The sequence below is a fragment of the Babylonia areolata genome, chromosome 18 (assembly GCF_041734735.1).
Source record: "Babylonia areolata isolate BAREFJ2019XMU chromosome 18, ASM4173473v1, whole genome shotgun sequence".
Classification (NCBI taxonomy): domain Eukaryota; kingdom Metazoa; phylum Mollusca; class Gastropoda; order Neogastropoda; family Buccinidae; genus Babylonia; species Babylonia areolata.
The window spans coordinates 57711538-57732183 of record NC_134893.1 but is presented as its reverse complement, the minus strand read 5'-3'; the positions used below and the strand labels follow the sequence as shown (position 1 = coordinate 57732183).

General features: G+C 41.4%; 1 protein-coding gene across 1 annotated transcript in view; it reads right to left on the bottom strand.

Annotated features, from left to right (window-relative positions):
• Window positions 1-20389: 20389 nt before the first annotated feature.
• LOC143292092 (uncharacterized) overlaps window positions 20390-20646 on the bottom strand; it is a 5489-nt gene continuing 5232 nt past the window's right edge. The window contains exon 5 of the mRNA XM_076602270.1: window positions 20390-20646. This exon is cut by the window's right edge and continues 72 nt beyond it. Coding sequence (XP_076458385.1) covers window positions 20611-20646 — 36 coding nt within the window. The 3' untranslated portion in view covers window positions 20390-20610.

Sequence of the window (20646 nt, the reverse complement as noted above, 5' to 3'; positions counted from 1 at the left end):
TCTGTCTCAAACAGGAGTTTCTGAGAAAGGATGTCTTCTTGCCGTCATGTCCATCCGTCAGATGTCACGAATCTGGAATGGCTGATTGACGGAAAGAAGCTCTCTCTCTCTCTCTCTCTTCTCCCCCCCCCCCCCCACCCCACCCACCCTGTTATAATGCAACACGTCATTGTGCGCTATTGTGCCCGTTGGGCAAGGACTCAAGAGATGATGAAATTCACTTTGTTTTAAAATGCCCTGTGTTGACTGACTTTGGATTCCAATTTATTTCCCAAAAATATTAGATATACCCATTCTTATTTCGGCTATGTTTATTAATGACATCTAACGTTGAAAACATTATACATAGTTTTGCTATGCATCTTTATAAAGCACTGCAATTAAGAGAGATACTTATTTCTTTGATTCACTGATAGTTTGTTTTGAAAGACGTTGCGTTGTTTATATTACCAATTGTAATAACACATGTAAGATTCTGTTATTACCCCCTATTCATATGGGGCTATTGCCTTAACTGAATAAGCCATCTTGAATCTTGAATCTCTCTCCCCCTCCCCCTCCCCTGTCTCTCTGTGCGCGTGTGTGCCTCTGAGCAGTCTCTGCCGCAGTCATAAATAAAGTAAATCAGTTTCGGCAATGCTTTACCCTCACCAACACTATGGAGAGAATCACATCTCTCTGTCTGTCTCTCTCTCTCCCCCCCCCCCCCCCCCGTCTCTCTCTCTCTCTCTCGCTTGCTTGCTCTCCCTCTGTCTCTCTGAATCTCACGCTAGCAGACACATACAAAAACAAAACACACACACACACACACGCGCGCGCGCGCGCGCGCGGACAGACGGACAGACGGACTTACGGACGGACGGAGCAAACAACCGTTAGGTCTCGCCCTGACATTCGTATACATTGTCTGAATGCTACGTTCTTTTCAGCAAATGTTATCCTGAAAAACAGACAGCATTAGTTTTTATTGTGATTATTATATTGAATTAGTGTAAATAGATACACTGCAGTAATAAAGCACAACTCGGAACTGAAATTCGTACACTTTGAAAAACAAATCGAATAAATACCCTCCTCAGTAGGTTATCATTCCTGTACCAATAAAATTATGTTACCGAAATCACAACGAAAAAAAATACTGGGTTTTTGAGGAGTACACATCATTCAATATCAGATTCAGCACAAAATGCATGAAAAGAAACAATGCAGAGCACCGCAAACAGTCAAAACAAATTTATTGTGTCGTGTCGTGTCGAGCCGTGTCATGTCCTTAATAATGTGCGCGCGTGCACGTGCGTGTGTGTATGTGCATCTCAGTGTCTCTGTCTCTGTTCGTTTGTGCATGTGTTGTGAATGTGTTTGAGTGTGCGTGCGTCAGTGTATCCTATAGGTGTGTGATGCATGTATGTGCGTGCGTTTAGTGCGTTCGAAAAAGCGAAAGAAACATGCGTTCGTTTCATCAGAACAATTCAACGCTGAATAATACTGATATCAACAAAACAAATTCCACAAACACAGTCATGACCTGAAAAAAATTGTCTATAATTACCATTATGTGTGAGGGGACATTCAACACAATTTCACCTCCACAGTATGATACAACTCAAGATGATACAATACAACACCACACAATACAAACAATACAAAAACATTGATGCAGAAGGATTCCACCTGTGCATTCTCTGCTGTAGAAACTCTCTATCGTGGCTGTGTAGGACTCCAGCTCATGACCTGATGGTGAGTAAATCAGGTACAGGTCTATGTAGCCACAGTCCATGCAGTCTGCATATGTGCACTCACTCGTGCACACGCACACACACACATGCACGTATACACAACACTGGCATACAGACACAAGCACACACACGCACGCACTTACGCATGCACAAAGACTACGATATGAGAAACACTGACACAAGACAGCACGGACAGACAGCAAGGAAGGTAAGGGGGAGAGAGAGAGAGAGAGAGAGAGAGAGAGAGAGAGAGAGAGAGAGAGGAGACTCGTAGAATTCGTAGAATGACTGAAGATGCAACCAAAACTCTCCTCTGTGTCTTTGTGCTGTCCCGCCTGGATTATTGTCATTACCTTTTCACCCAGCTACCTCATTGCTAGGCTTCAGAAAGTCCAGAACCATTCTGCTCGTCCTGTCTTTCGTTCCTCTAAATTTGATCACGTCTCTCCTCTCCTTCATGCTTTACACTGGCTCCCAGTACAAGAAAGAATTATTTACAAAGTCATCTCTCTTTGTTTCAAGTCCATTGAGGCTTCTGGTCCACTGTATCTTTCTGATCTCATCCATCCTTACATACCCTCACGCCAACTCTGCTCTTCTTCTGACACCCGTATGCTTTGGACCCCCCCCCTGCTCGAACCAGAACGTATAGCCAACGCAGTTTTTCAAATCAAGCCCCCTTTCTTTGGAATCAACTTCCTCATCCTCTCTGTCACTCATCTTCGCTGCAATATTTCAGCTCCAGTCTGAAGACCCACCTTTTCCCCTCCTCATTAATCCTCAACAGTTCATCCGTTTCCAATATGAACTGAAATGACTATTAGTTAGTAAGTGAGTTTTGATAGTTTCAGAATTTGCTGGTTGTATCTTTTATTGTGTACTATTTACGATTGTGTGCTATGACTTGTGTTTGTGCGTGTGTGCTTGTGTGTATTGTGGGTGTGGGTGTTAGGGTGGGGATGAATAATTTTCAATAATGTTTGGTATCTTGTGTTCAATTTTTCCTTTTTGATATTTACATATGTGTTCTAGTGGAGTGATGGCCTAGAGGTAACGCGTCCGCCTAGGAAGCGAGATAATCTGAGCGCGCTGGTTCGAATCACGGCTCAGCCGCCGATATTTTCTCCCCCTCCACTAGACCTTGAGTGGTGGTCTGGACGCTTGTCATTCGGATGAGACGATAAACCGAGGTCCCGTGTGCAGCATGCACTTAGCGCACGTAAAAGAACCCACGCCAACAAAACGGTTGTTCCTGGCACAATTCAGCAGAAAAACCCACTTTCATAGGAAAAACAAATAAAACTGCACGCAGGAAAAATACAAAAAATGGGTGGCGCTGTAGTGTAGCGACGCGCTCTCCCTGGGGACAGCAGCCCGAATTTCACACAGAGAAATCTGTTGTGATAAAAAGAGAAATACAAATATACAAATATTTGTAGACGGCTATGGCTTATTTTCAAGATTTGGCGTAAATGCTCATGATAATAATTATCATTGTAATTCGTCCTTGCAGGAGTATTTTCTCCTCCGGCAGTCACTGCTCACTCAGCTGAAGACTTTCATCAGTTCGTGAACAGCTTCAGTGAGGCTTGCAGAGTCTTAGGATCACCATCATTCTGGAAAAAACAACAACAACAAAAAAAAAAAACCCATTGGTCATGGAACTGGGCATGGACTCTCCACCCAACATCAGAATCTCTGGCCATGAACTGGATGTTTTCCATGACTGGGTTTGACGTTCTTTAACTCACTGACTCTTGACACTGAGCTAATTAAGTGTATCGACAAGGCAGCTACTACCATGTGCAGACTGACAGAGTGTGGACAAACAGGAAACTGACGAAGCACATCAAGATCCAGGTCTACAGGGCTTGCGTCATGAACATCCACCTGTACGGTAGAGATTCCTGTACCTTGTGCGCCTGACAGGCATGAAAGCTCAACGTCATCCACAGACCCTGCCTCTGACGCATTCTGAATATCACCTGACAGGACAAAAATCCGAACAGTACCATCCTGGGGAGAGCTGGAATCCCCAGCATGTACACCCTGCTGAAAATTAATGGAGACATGTGTGCTGGATTGGTCACATGGCGCGAGTGGTAATGGCCGGGTCCCCAGTGACCTCCATTACACAGAACTTGCAAATAGAGACTGTCCCATAGACAGCCCCCAAATGCGCTGTATGTAAAGACATCTCCAAAGAGATTTAAAGGTTTTGAAATCGACGTGAGCACCTGGGAAGCTGTAAAACGATCAGCTTGGAGACAGACCGTGCAGAAAGGCCTCTCCAAATTGGAAGGCAAAGACTCTTTGAAAGAGACAGGAGAAAGGCCCAAAGCCAGACAGACAGACCAGTGTCAGACTTCACCTATATGCAGTGTGGGAGAGGACTGTTACTACCGTACTGGCCTGTCCAGCCACACCTGACACCACACCACCCACAGCACAACTCCATAGTCTCCAGAGATTGACACATGCCTATCTGTCTGTAACGGGGTGTCTTCGTGCTGTGCCAGGATGACAAGACGAGATGAGAATTCGTATTCATTTGAAAGGGAATGTGGTCGTCAATAGGCAGACGCAGGAACAGGAAACAAGTGGTTGAAGTGGTTTATTCTTTTCATGGAATGATGTGACAGGAGGCAAATTTGACTTGAACAAATTCAGCTTGAGGCAATTTCATCTTGAAGCAAGTTCACTTTATAGGGAAACACAATTCAAACAATTCTATCAGCATGACGGTAAGTATCTATGATTACCACAGAATAATTTACTTTTGTTCGACAATCAAATGCAGTTGCGATCAAGTTATACTGATTACAGTTTAACTTCAGTTTCAAATCCATGTCAGTGAAAATGAATATATAATTCAAAATACAATAGGTATATGTCATATGCCACAGACTGAAAAACACAACAATTCTTCAAAAGCAATAAACTGTCTAATCCAAGACAAATAGTTTACAAAAGAACACACCTTCTTAATATGACAAAGGCTGTAAGCAAACAAAATGACTGGTCCACTGAAGTGCTACGGCAGAACTGACCACTCTAAATTAGAGATGTGATCACCAAAAAATCATAGAAGCAGAATAACGTCAAAGTTCACAAGATATATGACTCCAAAAGATCATGACAGGGAAGGAACAAGACTACTTCAAACTATGAATTATCTTAAAACAGCGTATATTTCACTCTGATTTACATACATTATGATTATTGATTAAGATAAAACCGATCGTAACCAGCTAATAACAAATGACACTCGAGTTCTTTACTACTGCTGATAATAATTTCATCTCAGCTAATACTTAATTCTTAACTCTGTTACGTACTTAATTTTCAACTCTGCTACATGTCTTTGCCATTTTTTACTGTACTGTAATGTGTTAAGTTCATATCGACTAATGTCAAGTGATTTCACATACCTAGAATATACCATTGCATATCATATTTCACTGGAAAGAAGATTTATATGTGGTCACTTTGCGGTGTAATCCTTTGAAGTGGACATTTTATTTTTACACCCCAGAAGTTTCCACATGGTTTCTCTGAATCTGGACCCCAAGAAACAGTAGACAAAGAAGTTGAAAGTGGCGTTGATGAAAGAAGCAAGCTCCAGCATGCTAATCAGAAAATGGGAAAAATTATAGTAGCGTCCACTAAAACCAATACCTGGCACAAACATCACACAGAGACCTGAAATAATTGAGGGCACAGAGCAGATGACGTAGAGAATGGAAACAGCGATCAGCATGCGTGTCAACGCCACTTCACGCGAAGACAAGGTCGATGACGATGTTTGTTTTCTCCACACCGCCATTTGTTTCAGCTTCACTGACGTCATAATTGTTGTTCCTGTGACAACAGTGACGTAGAAGAAAGGCTGGATAGTGGTCACGAAGAAAGTCATGACGTCCATGTGAGCTTTGTTCTGCCTGTAGAAGGCACTGGTGTAGATGATTGTGGATGTGGTGTTGGTGGCTGTATCCCACACACAGATCAAACTCCACCTCAGACCGATCATCACAGCCCCTGTTAAAATGAGCACAGTGGCCAGAGAAAGCACAGCGGCGGTGGTTGTTGTTTTCAGAAAGGTTTGAGAACGGAGAGGGCTGACCACACACAGACACCTCTCTGACGCGATCAGCATGGACACACAGCCCGAGATCCACGTGAAGCCACGAACAACACCAATCAGACCATGGTCCACAATGAACTCCATCACAGGACCAAACTCCGCCGTGATGGTGAAGGGAAGACGGATTCTCTCAAAGTTGAAGAGAAAGCTGTTGAGCATGTGAACAAAGTCGACAAAGGAGAGATAGAAGAGACACAGGTTGATGCGTTCTTTGAGGCCTTGCGTCCAAAACACCAGCATGTTGAGCAGATTGCAAGGGACAGAGATGAGAAAGAGAACGGGCAGACATATGGCACCAACCACCGTGTCCACAACCTTTTCCGTCTCCTGACTGATGATGTTCTCTGGGTTGTCCCAGGGGATGAAACCCATAGTTGATACATCGAAAACCACACAGCCTTCTGGAACAGTCTGATTTGTCTGGTACACGAATGTTGCATTCGACATTATTTTTATTAGTATCAGTGTATATTTTCATTTCTGTCACTGACCAGGAAAAAGCAAGTTTTACATTCCGACGCCCGTTTTATACTTTCCTTAGATTCTGTGCAAACAAAAGTTTATTTCGCACGATGTTACAATGTCTTCAATAGGCAAGATCATATACTTTTAAGATAAATATACACACATACACACGATCGGGAGAGCGCGCGCGCACATGTATGTGAGTTCGGGCGTGTGTGTGTGTGTGTGTGTGTGTGTGTGTGTGTGTGTGTGTGTGTGGGCAGGGGAATGAGGTGGGGGAATTTTATTTTTTATTATTTTTTTTATTATTATTTTTTATTATTATTATTTTTATGCTGCAGAGGTTCCCCTCTGTTTTATTTAATCCAAAGTAGTGTTTCGTTTTGGGTGATAGCGTCAGATTTACTTGTAGAGCAAAGTTCCCATTATTCTAATTAGTGGAACTGTTCGACCCTAATATGTCGTCTTGATTACATTACGAAACCTTAATTTGGTGAGAAGGAGTGAGAGACAGTGTGAGTGTGAGTGTGTGTGTGAGTGAGTGGGCAGGGGAATGAGGTGAGGGAATTTTAATGGGCGTTTGTGTGCATGCATGGATGTATGTAGGGAGAGGGTGGGGGAGACACGTATGTGAGTATGTGTGTGCGTTAGAATATTTTTTGAGATAATGATGTTAATGAAATTTGGTAAATTGATTTGTTAAATATGTTCTTTTTAAATCATACCTTCCCTCAAATCAGAATTTCCTTGTGTTGCTCAGTTAATATTTTATTCAAATGGTTGCGAAAATATCAGTACAACAAACAGTTAATCTGACAATAAATGGTTTCAGTCAGTCAGTGAGAGAGAGAGAGAGAGAGAGAGAGAGAGAGAGAGTACTCAGGTTATCTGTGTACAAGACCCCCTTCATACGGGACCAGTTTATCTACTTGTTTACTCACTAGTAATGCTTATTAGTACGTATTTGTCAATGTGTTCGTGCTAAACGTGTTTTTCACCTTTTTCACTCTCTATCTCAGGTGAGACGATGGAAAAAGCATGTGTGTGTGTGTGTGTGTGTGTGTGTGTGTGTGTGTGTGTGTGCGCGCATGCGTGCGTCCGTCCGTCCGTGCGTGCATGGTCTATAATCTGAGCACGCGTGTGCATTGCGTGTGTATGTGTATAAAATCGCTTACACATTTTCATATTTCCAGCTTTAATCCATAAATGTAATGTACAAATGTTTCTCTGAGGAATTTTCAATTAAAGCTGTTGTATCATGCAGTATTGTAGTTTGTTTGCATTGTATGTCAGTGTGTGTGTGTGTGTGTGTGTGTGTGTGTGTGTGTGTGTGTGTGTGTGTGTGTGTGATGTTTGATTTACTTTCTGGCATGATATCTTTTAAATGCAGTCTGTTGGTTGTTGTTTTTTAATTGCATGAGTATATTTTAATGTTTATGTTTGAGTGAATGCATTAAGTGCTATTCTAAAGCAGGCAGAGCTTGAAGAATATGTACTGTAGCAAGACGTATTAATATATAGATAAACAAGAGAGACAAGGCCTTCAAGAATCACTTGTGATATGTACTTAATCCAACATTAAGCTCTAGATCAATATGTGTGTTTGGAAAAAAAAAAGTGTAGTACTGGGAACGTGGGCTGCTTTAGATGGAATTGTTCCGTTTCAAGCATGCAGTTTTCAATTCTACGAATCCTCAAATTGGACGAAAAGCAGAAAATATTATATGGATCAATATATGTTGAAAGGCCCACTGGCAACACTAAATAAGAGGTCGCTTATTCACCCTCAAGGTCAGTCAGTGGTTGAGATGTTTGAAGCTGAACATCGAGGATTCTACTGACCTGAGTAAGAAAGATGTTGTGTCAAACTAACTGCCGAAACTACACCTTGCTTCAAAAGCCCACAACACTAGCAAACTATTTCTACGGTCTGATGAGAGTAAATAAACAGCGGAGTTGTTACACACCAGTTCCTTCAGAACTGAAAAAAACAACGGGAATCCCCAAATCAAAGGTATGCGATATTCTGCATTTCCAGAACTGTTCCATTTCATTTTATATGGGTTACTTTGTAACATCAGTCAGCAATGGCACGACCACTTGCATGTTTCATTATACCAACCTACTGCCCCTTTCGTGTCAACTGAATGGACGATACTGCAACAGCTATTTTTAGACAGGCAGCGATCAAACAAAACATCCTTCGGTACCTCGAAACATCGCTGTCTGCTAGGAGTTGCTCAGCATATTTTGTACTTGGCCTCCGAACGATATGAAAACCGTACATTAAAGATTATGTTAGTGTTAAAAAACAACAACAACTTAACACGTCTTTCAAAGATAGGGATTGCAAACTTCTATGCTTGGACTACTATAAATAGACGCACAGTTGGCGAAGGTCAGAGTTGTCTTTATTCGTGCAGGCAGAATGCGACATGATATGTAGCAGAAAGTGTGCTTGGAAAATCGATTTTGTGTGTTAGTATGCTTGCTGGGGACATTTATGCAGTAAGTTTTTAGGCCTGTACGCAAATATCTCTCTGAATAAAAATTCAGCTGCCTTCTTCGCCTCCTGTCAATCGTATGTTATCGCGAATTATTGACTGAATGTGGCACACTGTAATCCAAGATGTCCGCCGCCGTGATTCGTGTGTGATCTGCCAAGTACAATTTCTGTTCTGTTTATTCTAGTTACTGTGGTAACATCTGTAAAATATTCGTATGCAGTAAACACGTCGATGTTGTAGTTAACACCATTCTCAAATGTAAATAGTGTAAGACCTTCCCACTGAGTATAAAACGCAAAAGCCTTTTCATGCTTTCAGTCGTGTTTTTAAAATGTAATGCTTTTGGTGAGTGAGATATGTTATAAGGTTATTATCTCCCTTACTGATAATTAGTTTTCAGCCTATAAGAATAACATCCCATTAACAGGCACATTGACAGATATTTGTGTAAATGTAACTTCCATACTGAGCAAAGGAAGTTCCATTTTCAGCAACAAAAATATTAATGAGCAGCTAATGTTCAGTTTGTCAGCATGTCACATAAAAATGCTAAGTTTTCTGTATAAAAAAAGAAAAATGTAACACTAATTTTTCGGTGAAAATATTTAAATCTACTTTGTGCCCTTCCCAGGGATGCTATTTCATTATGATTAGAATGTATGGAAAGAACTGATCATTTGCTATATTTTGTGTCAAATTTGGCATCAACTAAGTATTCCCAGAGAAAATGACAATGTTAAAGTTTACCACGGACACACATACATACATACAAATAGACACACACACACACACACACAGAGACAACCGAACACAGGGTTATTGCATAGACTCACATTGTTTACACAAGTAAGTAAAAAACTACAATAATCTATCCACTCTGTCTGCAGTCAGTAGTTCTGTACCAGAGTATCTTTCTGAACTTCTCTGTTTCTATACTCCATCTTGCCAACTCTGCTTTACTTTTGATACTCGTCTACTCGGGATACCTCACATCATAACTAAGTCATTTTTTTTTATCAACAACAACAAAAACAACTCAGACTTGTAGGTTGAGAAAGATCTTTTTCATTTCAAGCCCCAAAGCCGTTGAACATAATTATTTCCTTCTGATAATATTCGTCAGTTTCACTCCCCGCCACTTAAATCTGGCCTCAAATTGAATTATTTCTCTCAGCAGTAAATTTTGCTAAACCATGTCCATCCAAACAGTATGTAGGCCTACGTTTGTACATGTTGTATGTTTGAACCTCTCTCTATCTCTCTCCATAGATATATCGGGTGTCCCCAAAAAAGTGAACCGCTATTTTACAAGTATTTTCTTAGTGATAGAGAAACCGAATTCATTGAAAAATTTCACACAGTTACCTTTGGGTATCGTCAACAAGGCTGCAAAATATCTAAAAGTTTGGATGCAAATTATGCGAGTATTGTCAAATTCAAAACAGCATGTCAATAAATCCAACACAGACTATTTGGTCTTTCAGGCTGCCAGTATTTAATATCTAAGCCACTTATTCTATAATCTTGTTTATTATTCATTTATTATTTCATATGCTGATACCAGTACTGCTACAATGTTACACTGACTCTCAGTACTGCCATCTTCACAGTTACAGTGTGCTCAGTCCTCTATTTGTAGTATTTTTTCGTGGTGATTACAAGACAATGTTGGATTAATATCAGTTATCAGTTAACCCCATTTGATATGTATCGCAGTCTGGTAATTGTAATTTAGCTATCATGCTCTCTCCTATACGGCTTACTCCACTACAGTGCCACATGATAACTGATTCATTTGAGTCACTTTGACACAGTATAAGCTTTACATAATCTATACTGTTAGTGTACTTTCACTAAATCAGCTTAGCTTCAACTCCTTTATCTACATTGTTTAAATGTCTTAGACATGTCATTTGCTGTCAGTGTTTGGTCTTCACATGTATGCATTAGGTTTATGTTTTGATGTTATGTTGCTGAAAATGTCAAGCCAGGTGGTAGTCACTCCATGTTGATATGTGTACATGTGCTTACTATCCACTTGAATTACTGACATGAATTACTTATGACATTTCTTTGTGTCCTTTGCAGGCAATGTTTTCCTTCTTTTCTTCTCTTCTTCTTTTCTTTTTCTCCTTCTTTTCCTGATTTACTATTGTAAAAAAACCCACCAACAACAACAACACAAACAAACAAAAAACACACAAACAAACAAAAAAACAGCAAACAATAGAAAGCCCTTTTTATGACTGGCCTCAAAATGCCCCTGGTCTGTGCGAGGGTCTTTGAATCCTTTCTCTTTTCATCCTGTAAATCAAGTAATTCAGTAATTCTTTTGTACCCCATTTGCAAACCACTTGGTTTCGGTTCATGACAAAAGTGGTGCTGCTGACAGGATTTTGATCAGAGGATATTCTTTTTATGATTTTGAATTCTTTAATCTATTCTGTTATCAAGATTATAACCCACAGCATTAATTGACCCCCTTACCACTTAGTTTACTTCACTACATACATACATACATACACATATATATATATATATATATATATATATATATATATATATATATATATATATATTATATATATATATATATATATATATATATATATATATATATATATACACGCACACACATAAGTACACATAATGTTTGTGGGGGATGAGGGGAAATGCACAGAGATGCCAACTGTTACGATTTCTTTGTATTTTGTTACGCTCGATCGCAGTTTGTTCCGATGTTACGCCAGCGTCAAAATTGTTCCGACGAGTTCATTTTCAACAACATTGCATGGTCACATGCTTTCCTGTCAGAACATTACCTTGAAGGCTCTAGACCTATCGATCACGAGGCCAGGGCAGTCACTTCTAACCTTGGTCTCACTTGATGATGCTCAGCGAATCACGTGCGTGTTTACATTGAAACAGCATTGAGTGGACCACTCAGCTTAGCAGTTTCACGGTTTGCCCGAGCAAGAGAGAACGTGGCTTAATCAAGCTGCGTCTGGATCCGACAGCATCTGTGCCCAGTGGATTATGCTATAGAGTGCAAGGAAGGAACAGGCGGCTGGAAACAGAGAGTCAGCCATGTATTCTGATTGTGAGAAACAAAACGAACAAAGAGCAGGGAAGAAGCAGTGGCGGGAAGAGAAGTTTCACCAAACGAACTCTGAAAAATATCCACGCATTGCTCCATTTTGGCCGCCATGTTGTCCGGCTGTTGACTGCTCAGCGGATACTGCAACTGGTCGCCATGATGCACGTGCGTGACACGAACAAAGGATGTGTGAGGACGCGTCAGTTGATTTTTTTGTTGTTGTTGTTTTTCGTTCATGGCTTCTTCTCCTTCTTCTTTCTTTCCTTTTTTTCAAATATGTGAACTTCTTTTGCTCACAATCTCATGCATAGCCAGTCAGAGGGGTCCTTTTCTTCTTCTTCTGTAACAAAGGGAAGAGTCGTTGGGGCGCCGCCCAGACGAAATGTTCTCTAGCTTTCTACAGATCTGTTGGTGGTGTGTCAAAGCCTGGATCTCTGCAAATGGTTTTCCTGTCCAGTCTGCAACGTCGTCAGTCGCCCTAAAATTCCCGCTCCTTTCGGACAAGGGCACATGATTCAGCTCAGAGATGGCCACCAGTGCAGGTACTTTTCCCAAATCTTTGCCTGACCAGAAGGCCTGGGAACACGTTCTGATTCCAGATGAGGCTGTTCCCCCCACCCCGCCACCGCATTATCTGCACGGTTAAAGCGACATTCCCGCGCCACCTCTTATTCTTCTGCGTGCCAGTTGTCATGCTGTATTGCGAAGTTTGTTGCAGAGATAAACTCTGCAGTCCTACCCCACAGTTTCTATTCAAGGTTCACCGCACTGGGCCAGGATTGACATCAGGGTGCAGCATGGGTTCATAGGTGAAGGACTCATATTCTAATTTTCCCCCATACACTACCGCAACCTGCCGCAATCTGAGCGTTGTCAGTCCACAGGGAACTATCAATGTTAGGTCCCTAGGAGGCCACATACCAGAAGTAAGGGACCAGTTCACAGACCATCTCAAGACCAAAAACCTGATCAACTTAGAACAAAATGGCTTTGTTCAGGGACGCTCATGTGCTACGCAATTGTTGGACGTATTGGACAGTTGGAAAAGTGGCCTAGATAGAGGTGGCTCCATCGATGCTATCAATATGGATTAGCAGGAAGCGTTTGACAGCGTCCCGCATCGCAGACTCGTTTCTAAGACCGATGTGCATGGAGTGTCAGGCAGGGTGTTACTCTGCATCCAGGACTTTTTGTCACGAAGAAGCAGAGGGTAGTTGTGAATGGAACAACATCACAGGAGGCAGACGTCACAAGTGGTATCCCACAAGGTAGTGTTCTAGGACTCTTACTGTTCTTGTTGTTCATTAATAATCTTCCTAGTAGAGTGACGAGCAATGTGAAACTGTCTGCCAACGACACGAAGTTGTTCACACAGAGTGACCAAGTAGGTGCTTCACAAGTCCTCCAAGATGACCTAGACAACCTACAGCAGTGGTCTAGAGAGTGCCTCCTCCAATTCCATCCAGAAAAAATGTAGTGTAATGAAGCTAGGAAAATGTAAACCAGAGGCAATTCACTATATAAAAGGGAAAACCAACAGTAGGAAGGAATACAATCTGGCACTTGACGCATGTGGCAATCAGGCGTTCTTTCGACTGCCTCTCCGAGGATCTATTTGTTCAAATGTCCAAATCCCTTGTTAGACCCATTCTAGAATATGGATTTTCGGTCTGGAACCCGCAGTAAAAAACCTTGTGCAGAGAGGTGGAAGACGTCCAGCGACGGGCAACAATAATGATTGGTTCTTTGAAGGACAAGCCTTATCATGAAAGACTCGCTTTCCTTAAGCTACCTAATTTAGAACACAGGAGGCAGCGGGGAGATATGATTGATTGCTGTAAATACATACATGGAATCTACAAGACAACAAATCCCGAACTATCACCTGCAGTAAGTAGGGACAGAGGAGGTAAAAGTCTGATACTAAACAAAACACATTGCAGACTGAAAGTGCGCAGTTCCTTCTTTGCTGAGCGAGTCGTCAATCCATGGAACGGTTTGCCAGACAGCGTCATGACTGCCCCAACCATGTCATCTTTCAAGACTAGGTTAGACGCTCATTGGGCCAACTCTCCAAGTGTATGATCCAGTTTGCTATCATTAAGCCACGCATGCTAGTATACTCTTTCTTTTCGAACGACGAACAGCCATTCACATGCCTTGAACGTCTGATTCAGTTCAAGTTCCAGTAACGATTTTTGGGGGTAGTTAATTCATATTGCTACTTATCATGACTGCCATATCATGATGATTATGGTGTTGATGCTGGTGGTGTGGTGGTGGTGATGAAGATGATTACTATTATTATTGCTATTATGATTATTATTGACACTTATTACGGGAGGAATGTGGCAGAGTAGTGAAGACGCTTGTCCGTTAGGGTCTGGGTTCAAATACCGATCTCGCCCTTTCTCCCAAGTTTGGGTGGAAAATCAGTGCATCTGTCAGTTGGATAAGACGATAAAACCGAGGTCCTATCGCAAACTTCTGCAGAAGAAATCCACACTGATGAGTATATATATATATATGTGTGTGTGTGTGTGTGTGTGTGTGTGTGTGTGTGTTGTAGCGCATATAGATTTATCCGAACGCAGTGATGTCTCGTTGAGAAACAGAAACTTATACAGCACCTATCTTTGCTCAGGGACCAAACTTTAAGCGCTAACAAACACAGAATCATTTGCACGACACGTTGCCTACGTGGGTAGAGCCATCAGGCGATCATCATTTGTTTCATCGGCAATATCCACAGTTCTTCCCCTCAAGACGGAATGAGTAGTGTTCGCAACAAGGCGTGGACGTTCACTCTGCGAGTCACACAGAGGAGAGGGGGTGTGTGTGTGGGGGGGGGGGGGGGGGGGGGGAAGAATATTACGTTTTGTCTTCCATTCAGTCAGCCTTCAATCAAGCGCACCCACACACGTGTATATAACAGATGATTTTTTTTCTTCAGAATATTGCCACCCACAGACGACCCTTTTTTGTTGCCGTGGGTTTTTTTTTACTTGCGCTAAGTGCATGCTGCTCACTGCACGGCCTCGGTTTATCACCACATCCCAGCAATGACTATCGTTCAGACCACCACTCTCGGTCTGGTGGAGGGAGGAGGACTGAGTGGACCAAAGTCAAAGAAACTGTACATCTGGATTGATCGCGGGTTTCAGTCCACGTGTGTGGGGGTGTAGGGCTCAAACGCGGCCAGCTATACGTCTGTGTTCTTCAGCAACCACGGGTGGTAGGACCGCGGTTTGGCCTCGCATAGTTAACTAGGTTCCTTCGGCAAACCGTGGTCGTTTCGAGGAAATGTCGTCGATTGACCGCGGTAGTTCGGCCATAAAACCGGCCCCTGCTGTCTCCCAGCCCACAACACAGAGTTCTATCGGTGCTAGAAACTGTAAACATTGATCCTGTTGGACTTGAAACTGAAACCCGGAAATGAAGATTACTGGCACGGGTTCAGTCATAATATTACATGCACGTAAGCTCAAGACGTGCCTCTAACGCTGACCATTATTTCGACAATGGTTTTACAAAAACAATAAACAAGCAAACACACACACACACACACACACACACACACAAAGCTAGCCTGTTGTGACGATAAAGATGATATTTAGTAGTGGTAGTAGTAATTAGTATTATCATCATTATTCTTGTTGTTATTTTTGTTATCATTAATAATATTATTATCATCATCATCATCGCCATCGTTGTTGTTGTTCTTCGTCTTCTAGTTGTTCTCGGTGGTTGTTGTTTTTAATTAAAAAAAATTTTTTTTTAATGTTTCTAGAACACCGCCTGTTCCCCCAATTAACTCTATTCTGCATCATTAAAAAGAAAGCGAAGCAACATAAAAAAAAAGGGGGGCATTTCAAAACATCAGCCAAATAAAGGCGGAAAGCGAAGAAAGAAAAAAGAAAGGGTAGGGTTGTGGTGGGAACGGTGGTGGTGGGAAGGAAGGTGGCGGGGGAGCGGAGCGGGGAGGGTCGATGTGAAGATCAATTTTGCGGTAAGGTTTTGCAGTCCGACCTGCATGAGAGATATTGATCTATATCTACATCTCCCTTTCTCTCTGTCTCTCTCTGTGTCTCTATCTCCTCCATAATTATGGTAAGAGGGTGGGAGGGTATGGCCTTTTTGAATCTCTCTCTCTCTCTCTCTCTATATATATATATATATGTGTGTGTGTGTGTGTGTGTGTGTGTGTGTGTGTGTGTGTGTCTGTCTGTCTGTGTCTATCTCTATCTGTGTGTCTGTCTCTCTCTGTCTATCTTCCTCTTTCCCTCCCAATCTCTCTCCGTTCTTCATGTAGTCTATTCCAGTTGTAATGAATATGGTACTCTTCTGATATATTTTTCCTTGTCTTTCTCATCGTTTGTTCGTTTCATATCTCTGTCACTGTCTCTGCATCTCTCTCACTTTGCGCGTGTGTGCCTCTTTTAGAGTTGAAGTCATATATAAATCAAATACGCTAATGTATCACCACACCCCAGAGACCCAACTCCGTACCCTCGCCCCCACCCAGGTATTAACAAGAGAGGCAAGGCCTTCAAGACTCACTTGTGATAAATTAAGCCCCTAGCATTAATTACAGAGTAATTTCCCTTTTTTACTGTCTGCACCAAAACGTTTGCAAAATAAATAAAAATTCCATGCTTAGCAAAAGAAGTTCCTGTTTGAACAAAAAATGATAATAATGACTCCTCTTGCTGTTGTGTCAGAATAAGAGGTCAAAGTGCCAAGTTTAGAGAATACAAAAAATATAAATATAACAGGAAATGCAGTTTGCATATAATTAGACTTCTTTTTTTAATATTTTTTGTGCCCATCCCAGAGGTGCAATATTGTTTTAAACAAGATGACTGGAAAGAGCTGAATTTTTCCTATTTTTATGCCAAATTTGGTGTCAACTGACAAAGTATTTGCAGAGAAAATGTCAATGTTAAAGTTTACCACGGACACACACACACACACACACACACACACACACACAGACAACCGAACACCGGGTTAAAACATAGACTCACTTTGTTTACACAAGTGAGTCAAAAAAATCGTACCGCAACTGTGACTCTTTAAACAAGTGCAATAAAAAATAATTACCCCCCCCCCCCCCAAAAAAAAAACAAAAAAAAAAAACAAAAAAACAAAACAAAAAAACACCACCTCAGTGAACTCGTTGACCTGGAACGTGAAAAGCCTTTTCCGTTTTCCTTTCCTTATCTATTGTACACTTTTTTTTCCCCGTTTGATTGTGGAATTGAATAGCAAGGCTGGATGAAATGAATATAACTTCCATGGAGAATTATTATTGCCGAGCTCAGTGATGAAAGGCAGTTATGAAGGGAATGGACACACCTCTGTCTGTCTGTCTGTGTGTCTGTGTGTCTGTCTCTCTCGCTCGGTCGCCCTCTGTCTCTCTGAATCTCACGCTAACACACACACACACACACACACACACACAAAAGAAAACAAAAATATGCATCTTCATTAACACACACACACACACATGCGCACGCACGTACACACACACACACATACACACATGTAGCGCGTTGCTTGAACGTGCGTGTGTGACTGACACGCAATAAAGTAACTACTGAACATGCTGGAAGGGTAACTGTTTATCACTGAAACATTTAGGAGCACAAGGTGAGTACGAGTCTAAACCGTGACAGATCTGGCGGAGGTGTATTATTACCCAAAACTCTAAACTACATACAGCACAGTATTGCGCAGAGGCAGAGCATTACATCCCTCCTCACCTCCGATGGAAAAAACCAAAAATGAACATGTTACTTCCAAACCATTGACCAGAAAATGTTGACCAGAACTTGAGCCTTTTTTGAGCACGAATGTATCACTTAACTGTTGAAATTTATGTCTATGGTTATCCTTATTACATTTTTAACCTACAGCATACACTACAAAAGGAGAATAATCTACTGGGGAAAAAAAAGATAAGTAACATACCTCAGGGAACCCTTGAGTAGTCATCAATGACCATAGTATGCACCAGTCGGGAGTGGATCGGTGAAATCAACACTGATTTCGGAGCAGGCTGGTCTCGGCTGGTGGAGAGGCAAGGTAGACACGACCTCACTGTGTCCTCTACCGGTTGGTCCATGTGTGGAAACCATACTTTTTTTTTTTTTCCAAAAGATGTTTCGCCTTGATGATGCCTTGATTGCCTTCATGGGCAATGCTGACGATTGAGGCCTGGAGACTGCGTGGGACGACGATCTGTGTTCCACGAACAAGAACGCGTTCAGGAGTTGAGATGGAAAGCTCATCACGAACTGTCTTTAGAATCTGATACGATGAGACATCAAGACAGATCATTGTGGACGTGCCAGTTTCCTGTTTCCAGAGCATTCATTGAAGCTTGTGGAGTGGGGTCTCTTCTGGTTGCATCAGCAATCTCTTTCAAAGTCATGGCCTTTGGGACAGTGTGGTTGGCGATGAAGCTGGTGTATATCGACTCCGGGTTCCACTTACATCAGTTCCGAAAGGGAGTGAACGAAAATGCAGACAAATGTTGCGAAAACGTTGACAAACCTCGTCGCCATAATGTAGCGTGATGCTTAAATGTGTGTGTGTGTGTGTGTGTGTGTGTGTGTGTAACTGACACGCAGTAAAGAAACAACCGAACACGCTGAAGTCAGAAGGATAACTGCTTATTATTGAAAAATTTTGGAGCACAAGGTGAGTACAATTCTAAACCATTACGACAGAGCTGGCGGAAGTGTCTTATTACTCAAAACTCTAAAATAATTATATATAGCGCACTAAAACGCAAAGGCAGAACATTTCAACACACACACACACACACACACACACACACACACACAACACACAGACGGACAGACAGACAGACAACAGAGCAAACAACTGTTAGGCATCACCCTCTCATTCGTATACATTGTCTGACTGCAGCATTCTCTTCAGCAAATATTATCATGAACAAAAGACAGCATTAGCTTTAATCGTGATTGTTATATTGAATCAATGTCAATAAATACACCGCAGTAACAAAGCACATAAACTCGGATCAGAAATTCGTACACTTTGAAAAACAACTCGAGCAAATACACTCCTCACTATGGTTATTATTCCTATATCAACAAATGGTGTTTCCGAATTCGCAAACAAAAAACAAAACAAACAACAACAAAAACCAACAAACAATAATACTGCGTTTTTGAGTCGTGCACATCACTCAATATGAGATTCAGCAAAAAAAAAAAAAAAAAAAAAAAAAAAAAAAAAAGAAAAAGAAAAAAAAAAGAAAAAGAAAATAAAAATAAATAAATAAAAATTATAATAATAATGATGAGCACCGCAAACTGTCAAAACGATTTTATTGTGTTGTGTCGTGTCGTATCGTGTCGTGTCGTGTGTTAAGTTGTATTATGTTGATTCTAATCACAACAGCTTGTATTATGTTGATTCTAATTACAACAGCTCTCGCAGTGTGAATTGCGGACTGCGCTCACCAGTGAGAATGCATTTGTTTTACTGAAACCAGAGTGGATTTTTCAGCAGAATTTTGTCAAGGTCAGCTCTTCAGTTGCTGAAGATTCTTTTACGTGCTCGAAGTCTCATTTTGCGTAAACGTGCGAGTCAATGAAAAAAAAAAAAAATCAACAGAGTGCGTAGATTTCACATAAAAGAGCAAATGTAAATTATTCGTATATATTTTGTTATTGTTGTTGTCGTTGTTGTTGTTGATATACAACGTGCTAAACAAATGCTCCAGTTGACATAAAATTCCACAAAAGTAAATACACTGAAAAGTGTGTGTGTGTGTGTGTGTGTGTGTGTGTGTGTGTGTGTGTGTGTGTGTGTATCTATCTGTCTAAGTGTCTGTCTGTGTGTCTGTGTCTGTTTGTATGTGTCTGTATGCCGCGTGTGTGCATGTGTGGTGAGTGTTTCTGTCTGCGTGCGTGCGTGTGTGTGCCCTGTGAGCATGTGATGCATGTATGTGCATGCGTGTAGTGTGTTCGAAAAAGCGAAAGAAACAGGCAATGGTGTTTTCAGTACGTTCACTTCACCAGAACAGTTCAACACTGAATATAATACTGATACCAACAAGAAAAATTCAAGAAACACGGTCATGACCTGAAAATTCCTCGACACTTCTAAATGAGTGTACCACAGCAGACAAGTCATAATTGTATCACAATATAGATGCAATGCAATACGATGCAATGCAAAATCAGCACAGTACAATGCAAACTGACGCAACATGCGTGCGTGCGTGCGTGCGTGCGTGCGTGTGTGTGTGTGTGTGTGTGTGTGTGGTCACATTTTGGTGTGTGTATGTAACATAGATATAATGTTTTATGTTATCAAAAGCGTTTTTGTAAAGCACCTAGAGCAGATTTCTGGATAGTGTGCTATATAAGTATCCATTATTATTATTATTATTATTAACATATTGCAATGCTATCCAGCGCTGTGCAATGCAGTTACTACGCAAACGGAAAACAAAGCAACACAAAAAGACAGAAAATAGGTAATATAAGCAATTAAATAAAACACGGCAAGTGGAGCACAACTCAACACAGCACAACACAGCACTACACACAAAAAGAAAACGACACTTGCAAGAAGTTCAGCAGTATCATCATAAAATCACAGTCGTCGATCCAAGGGAGATCAAAACTGCCGGGTGTCGGGAAATCTGGCCACGCC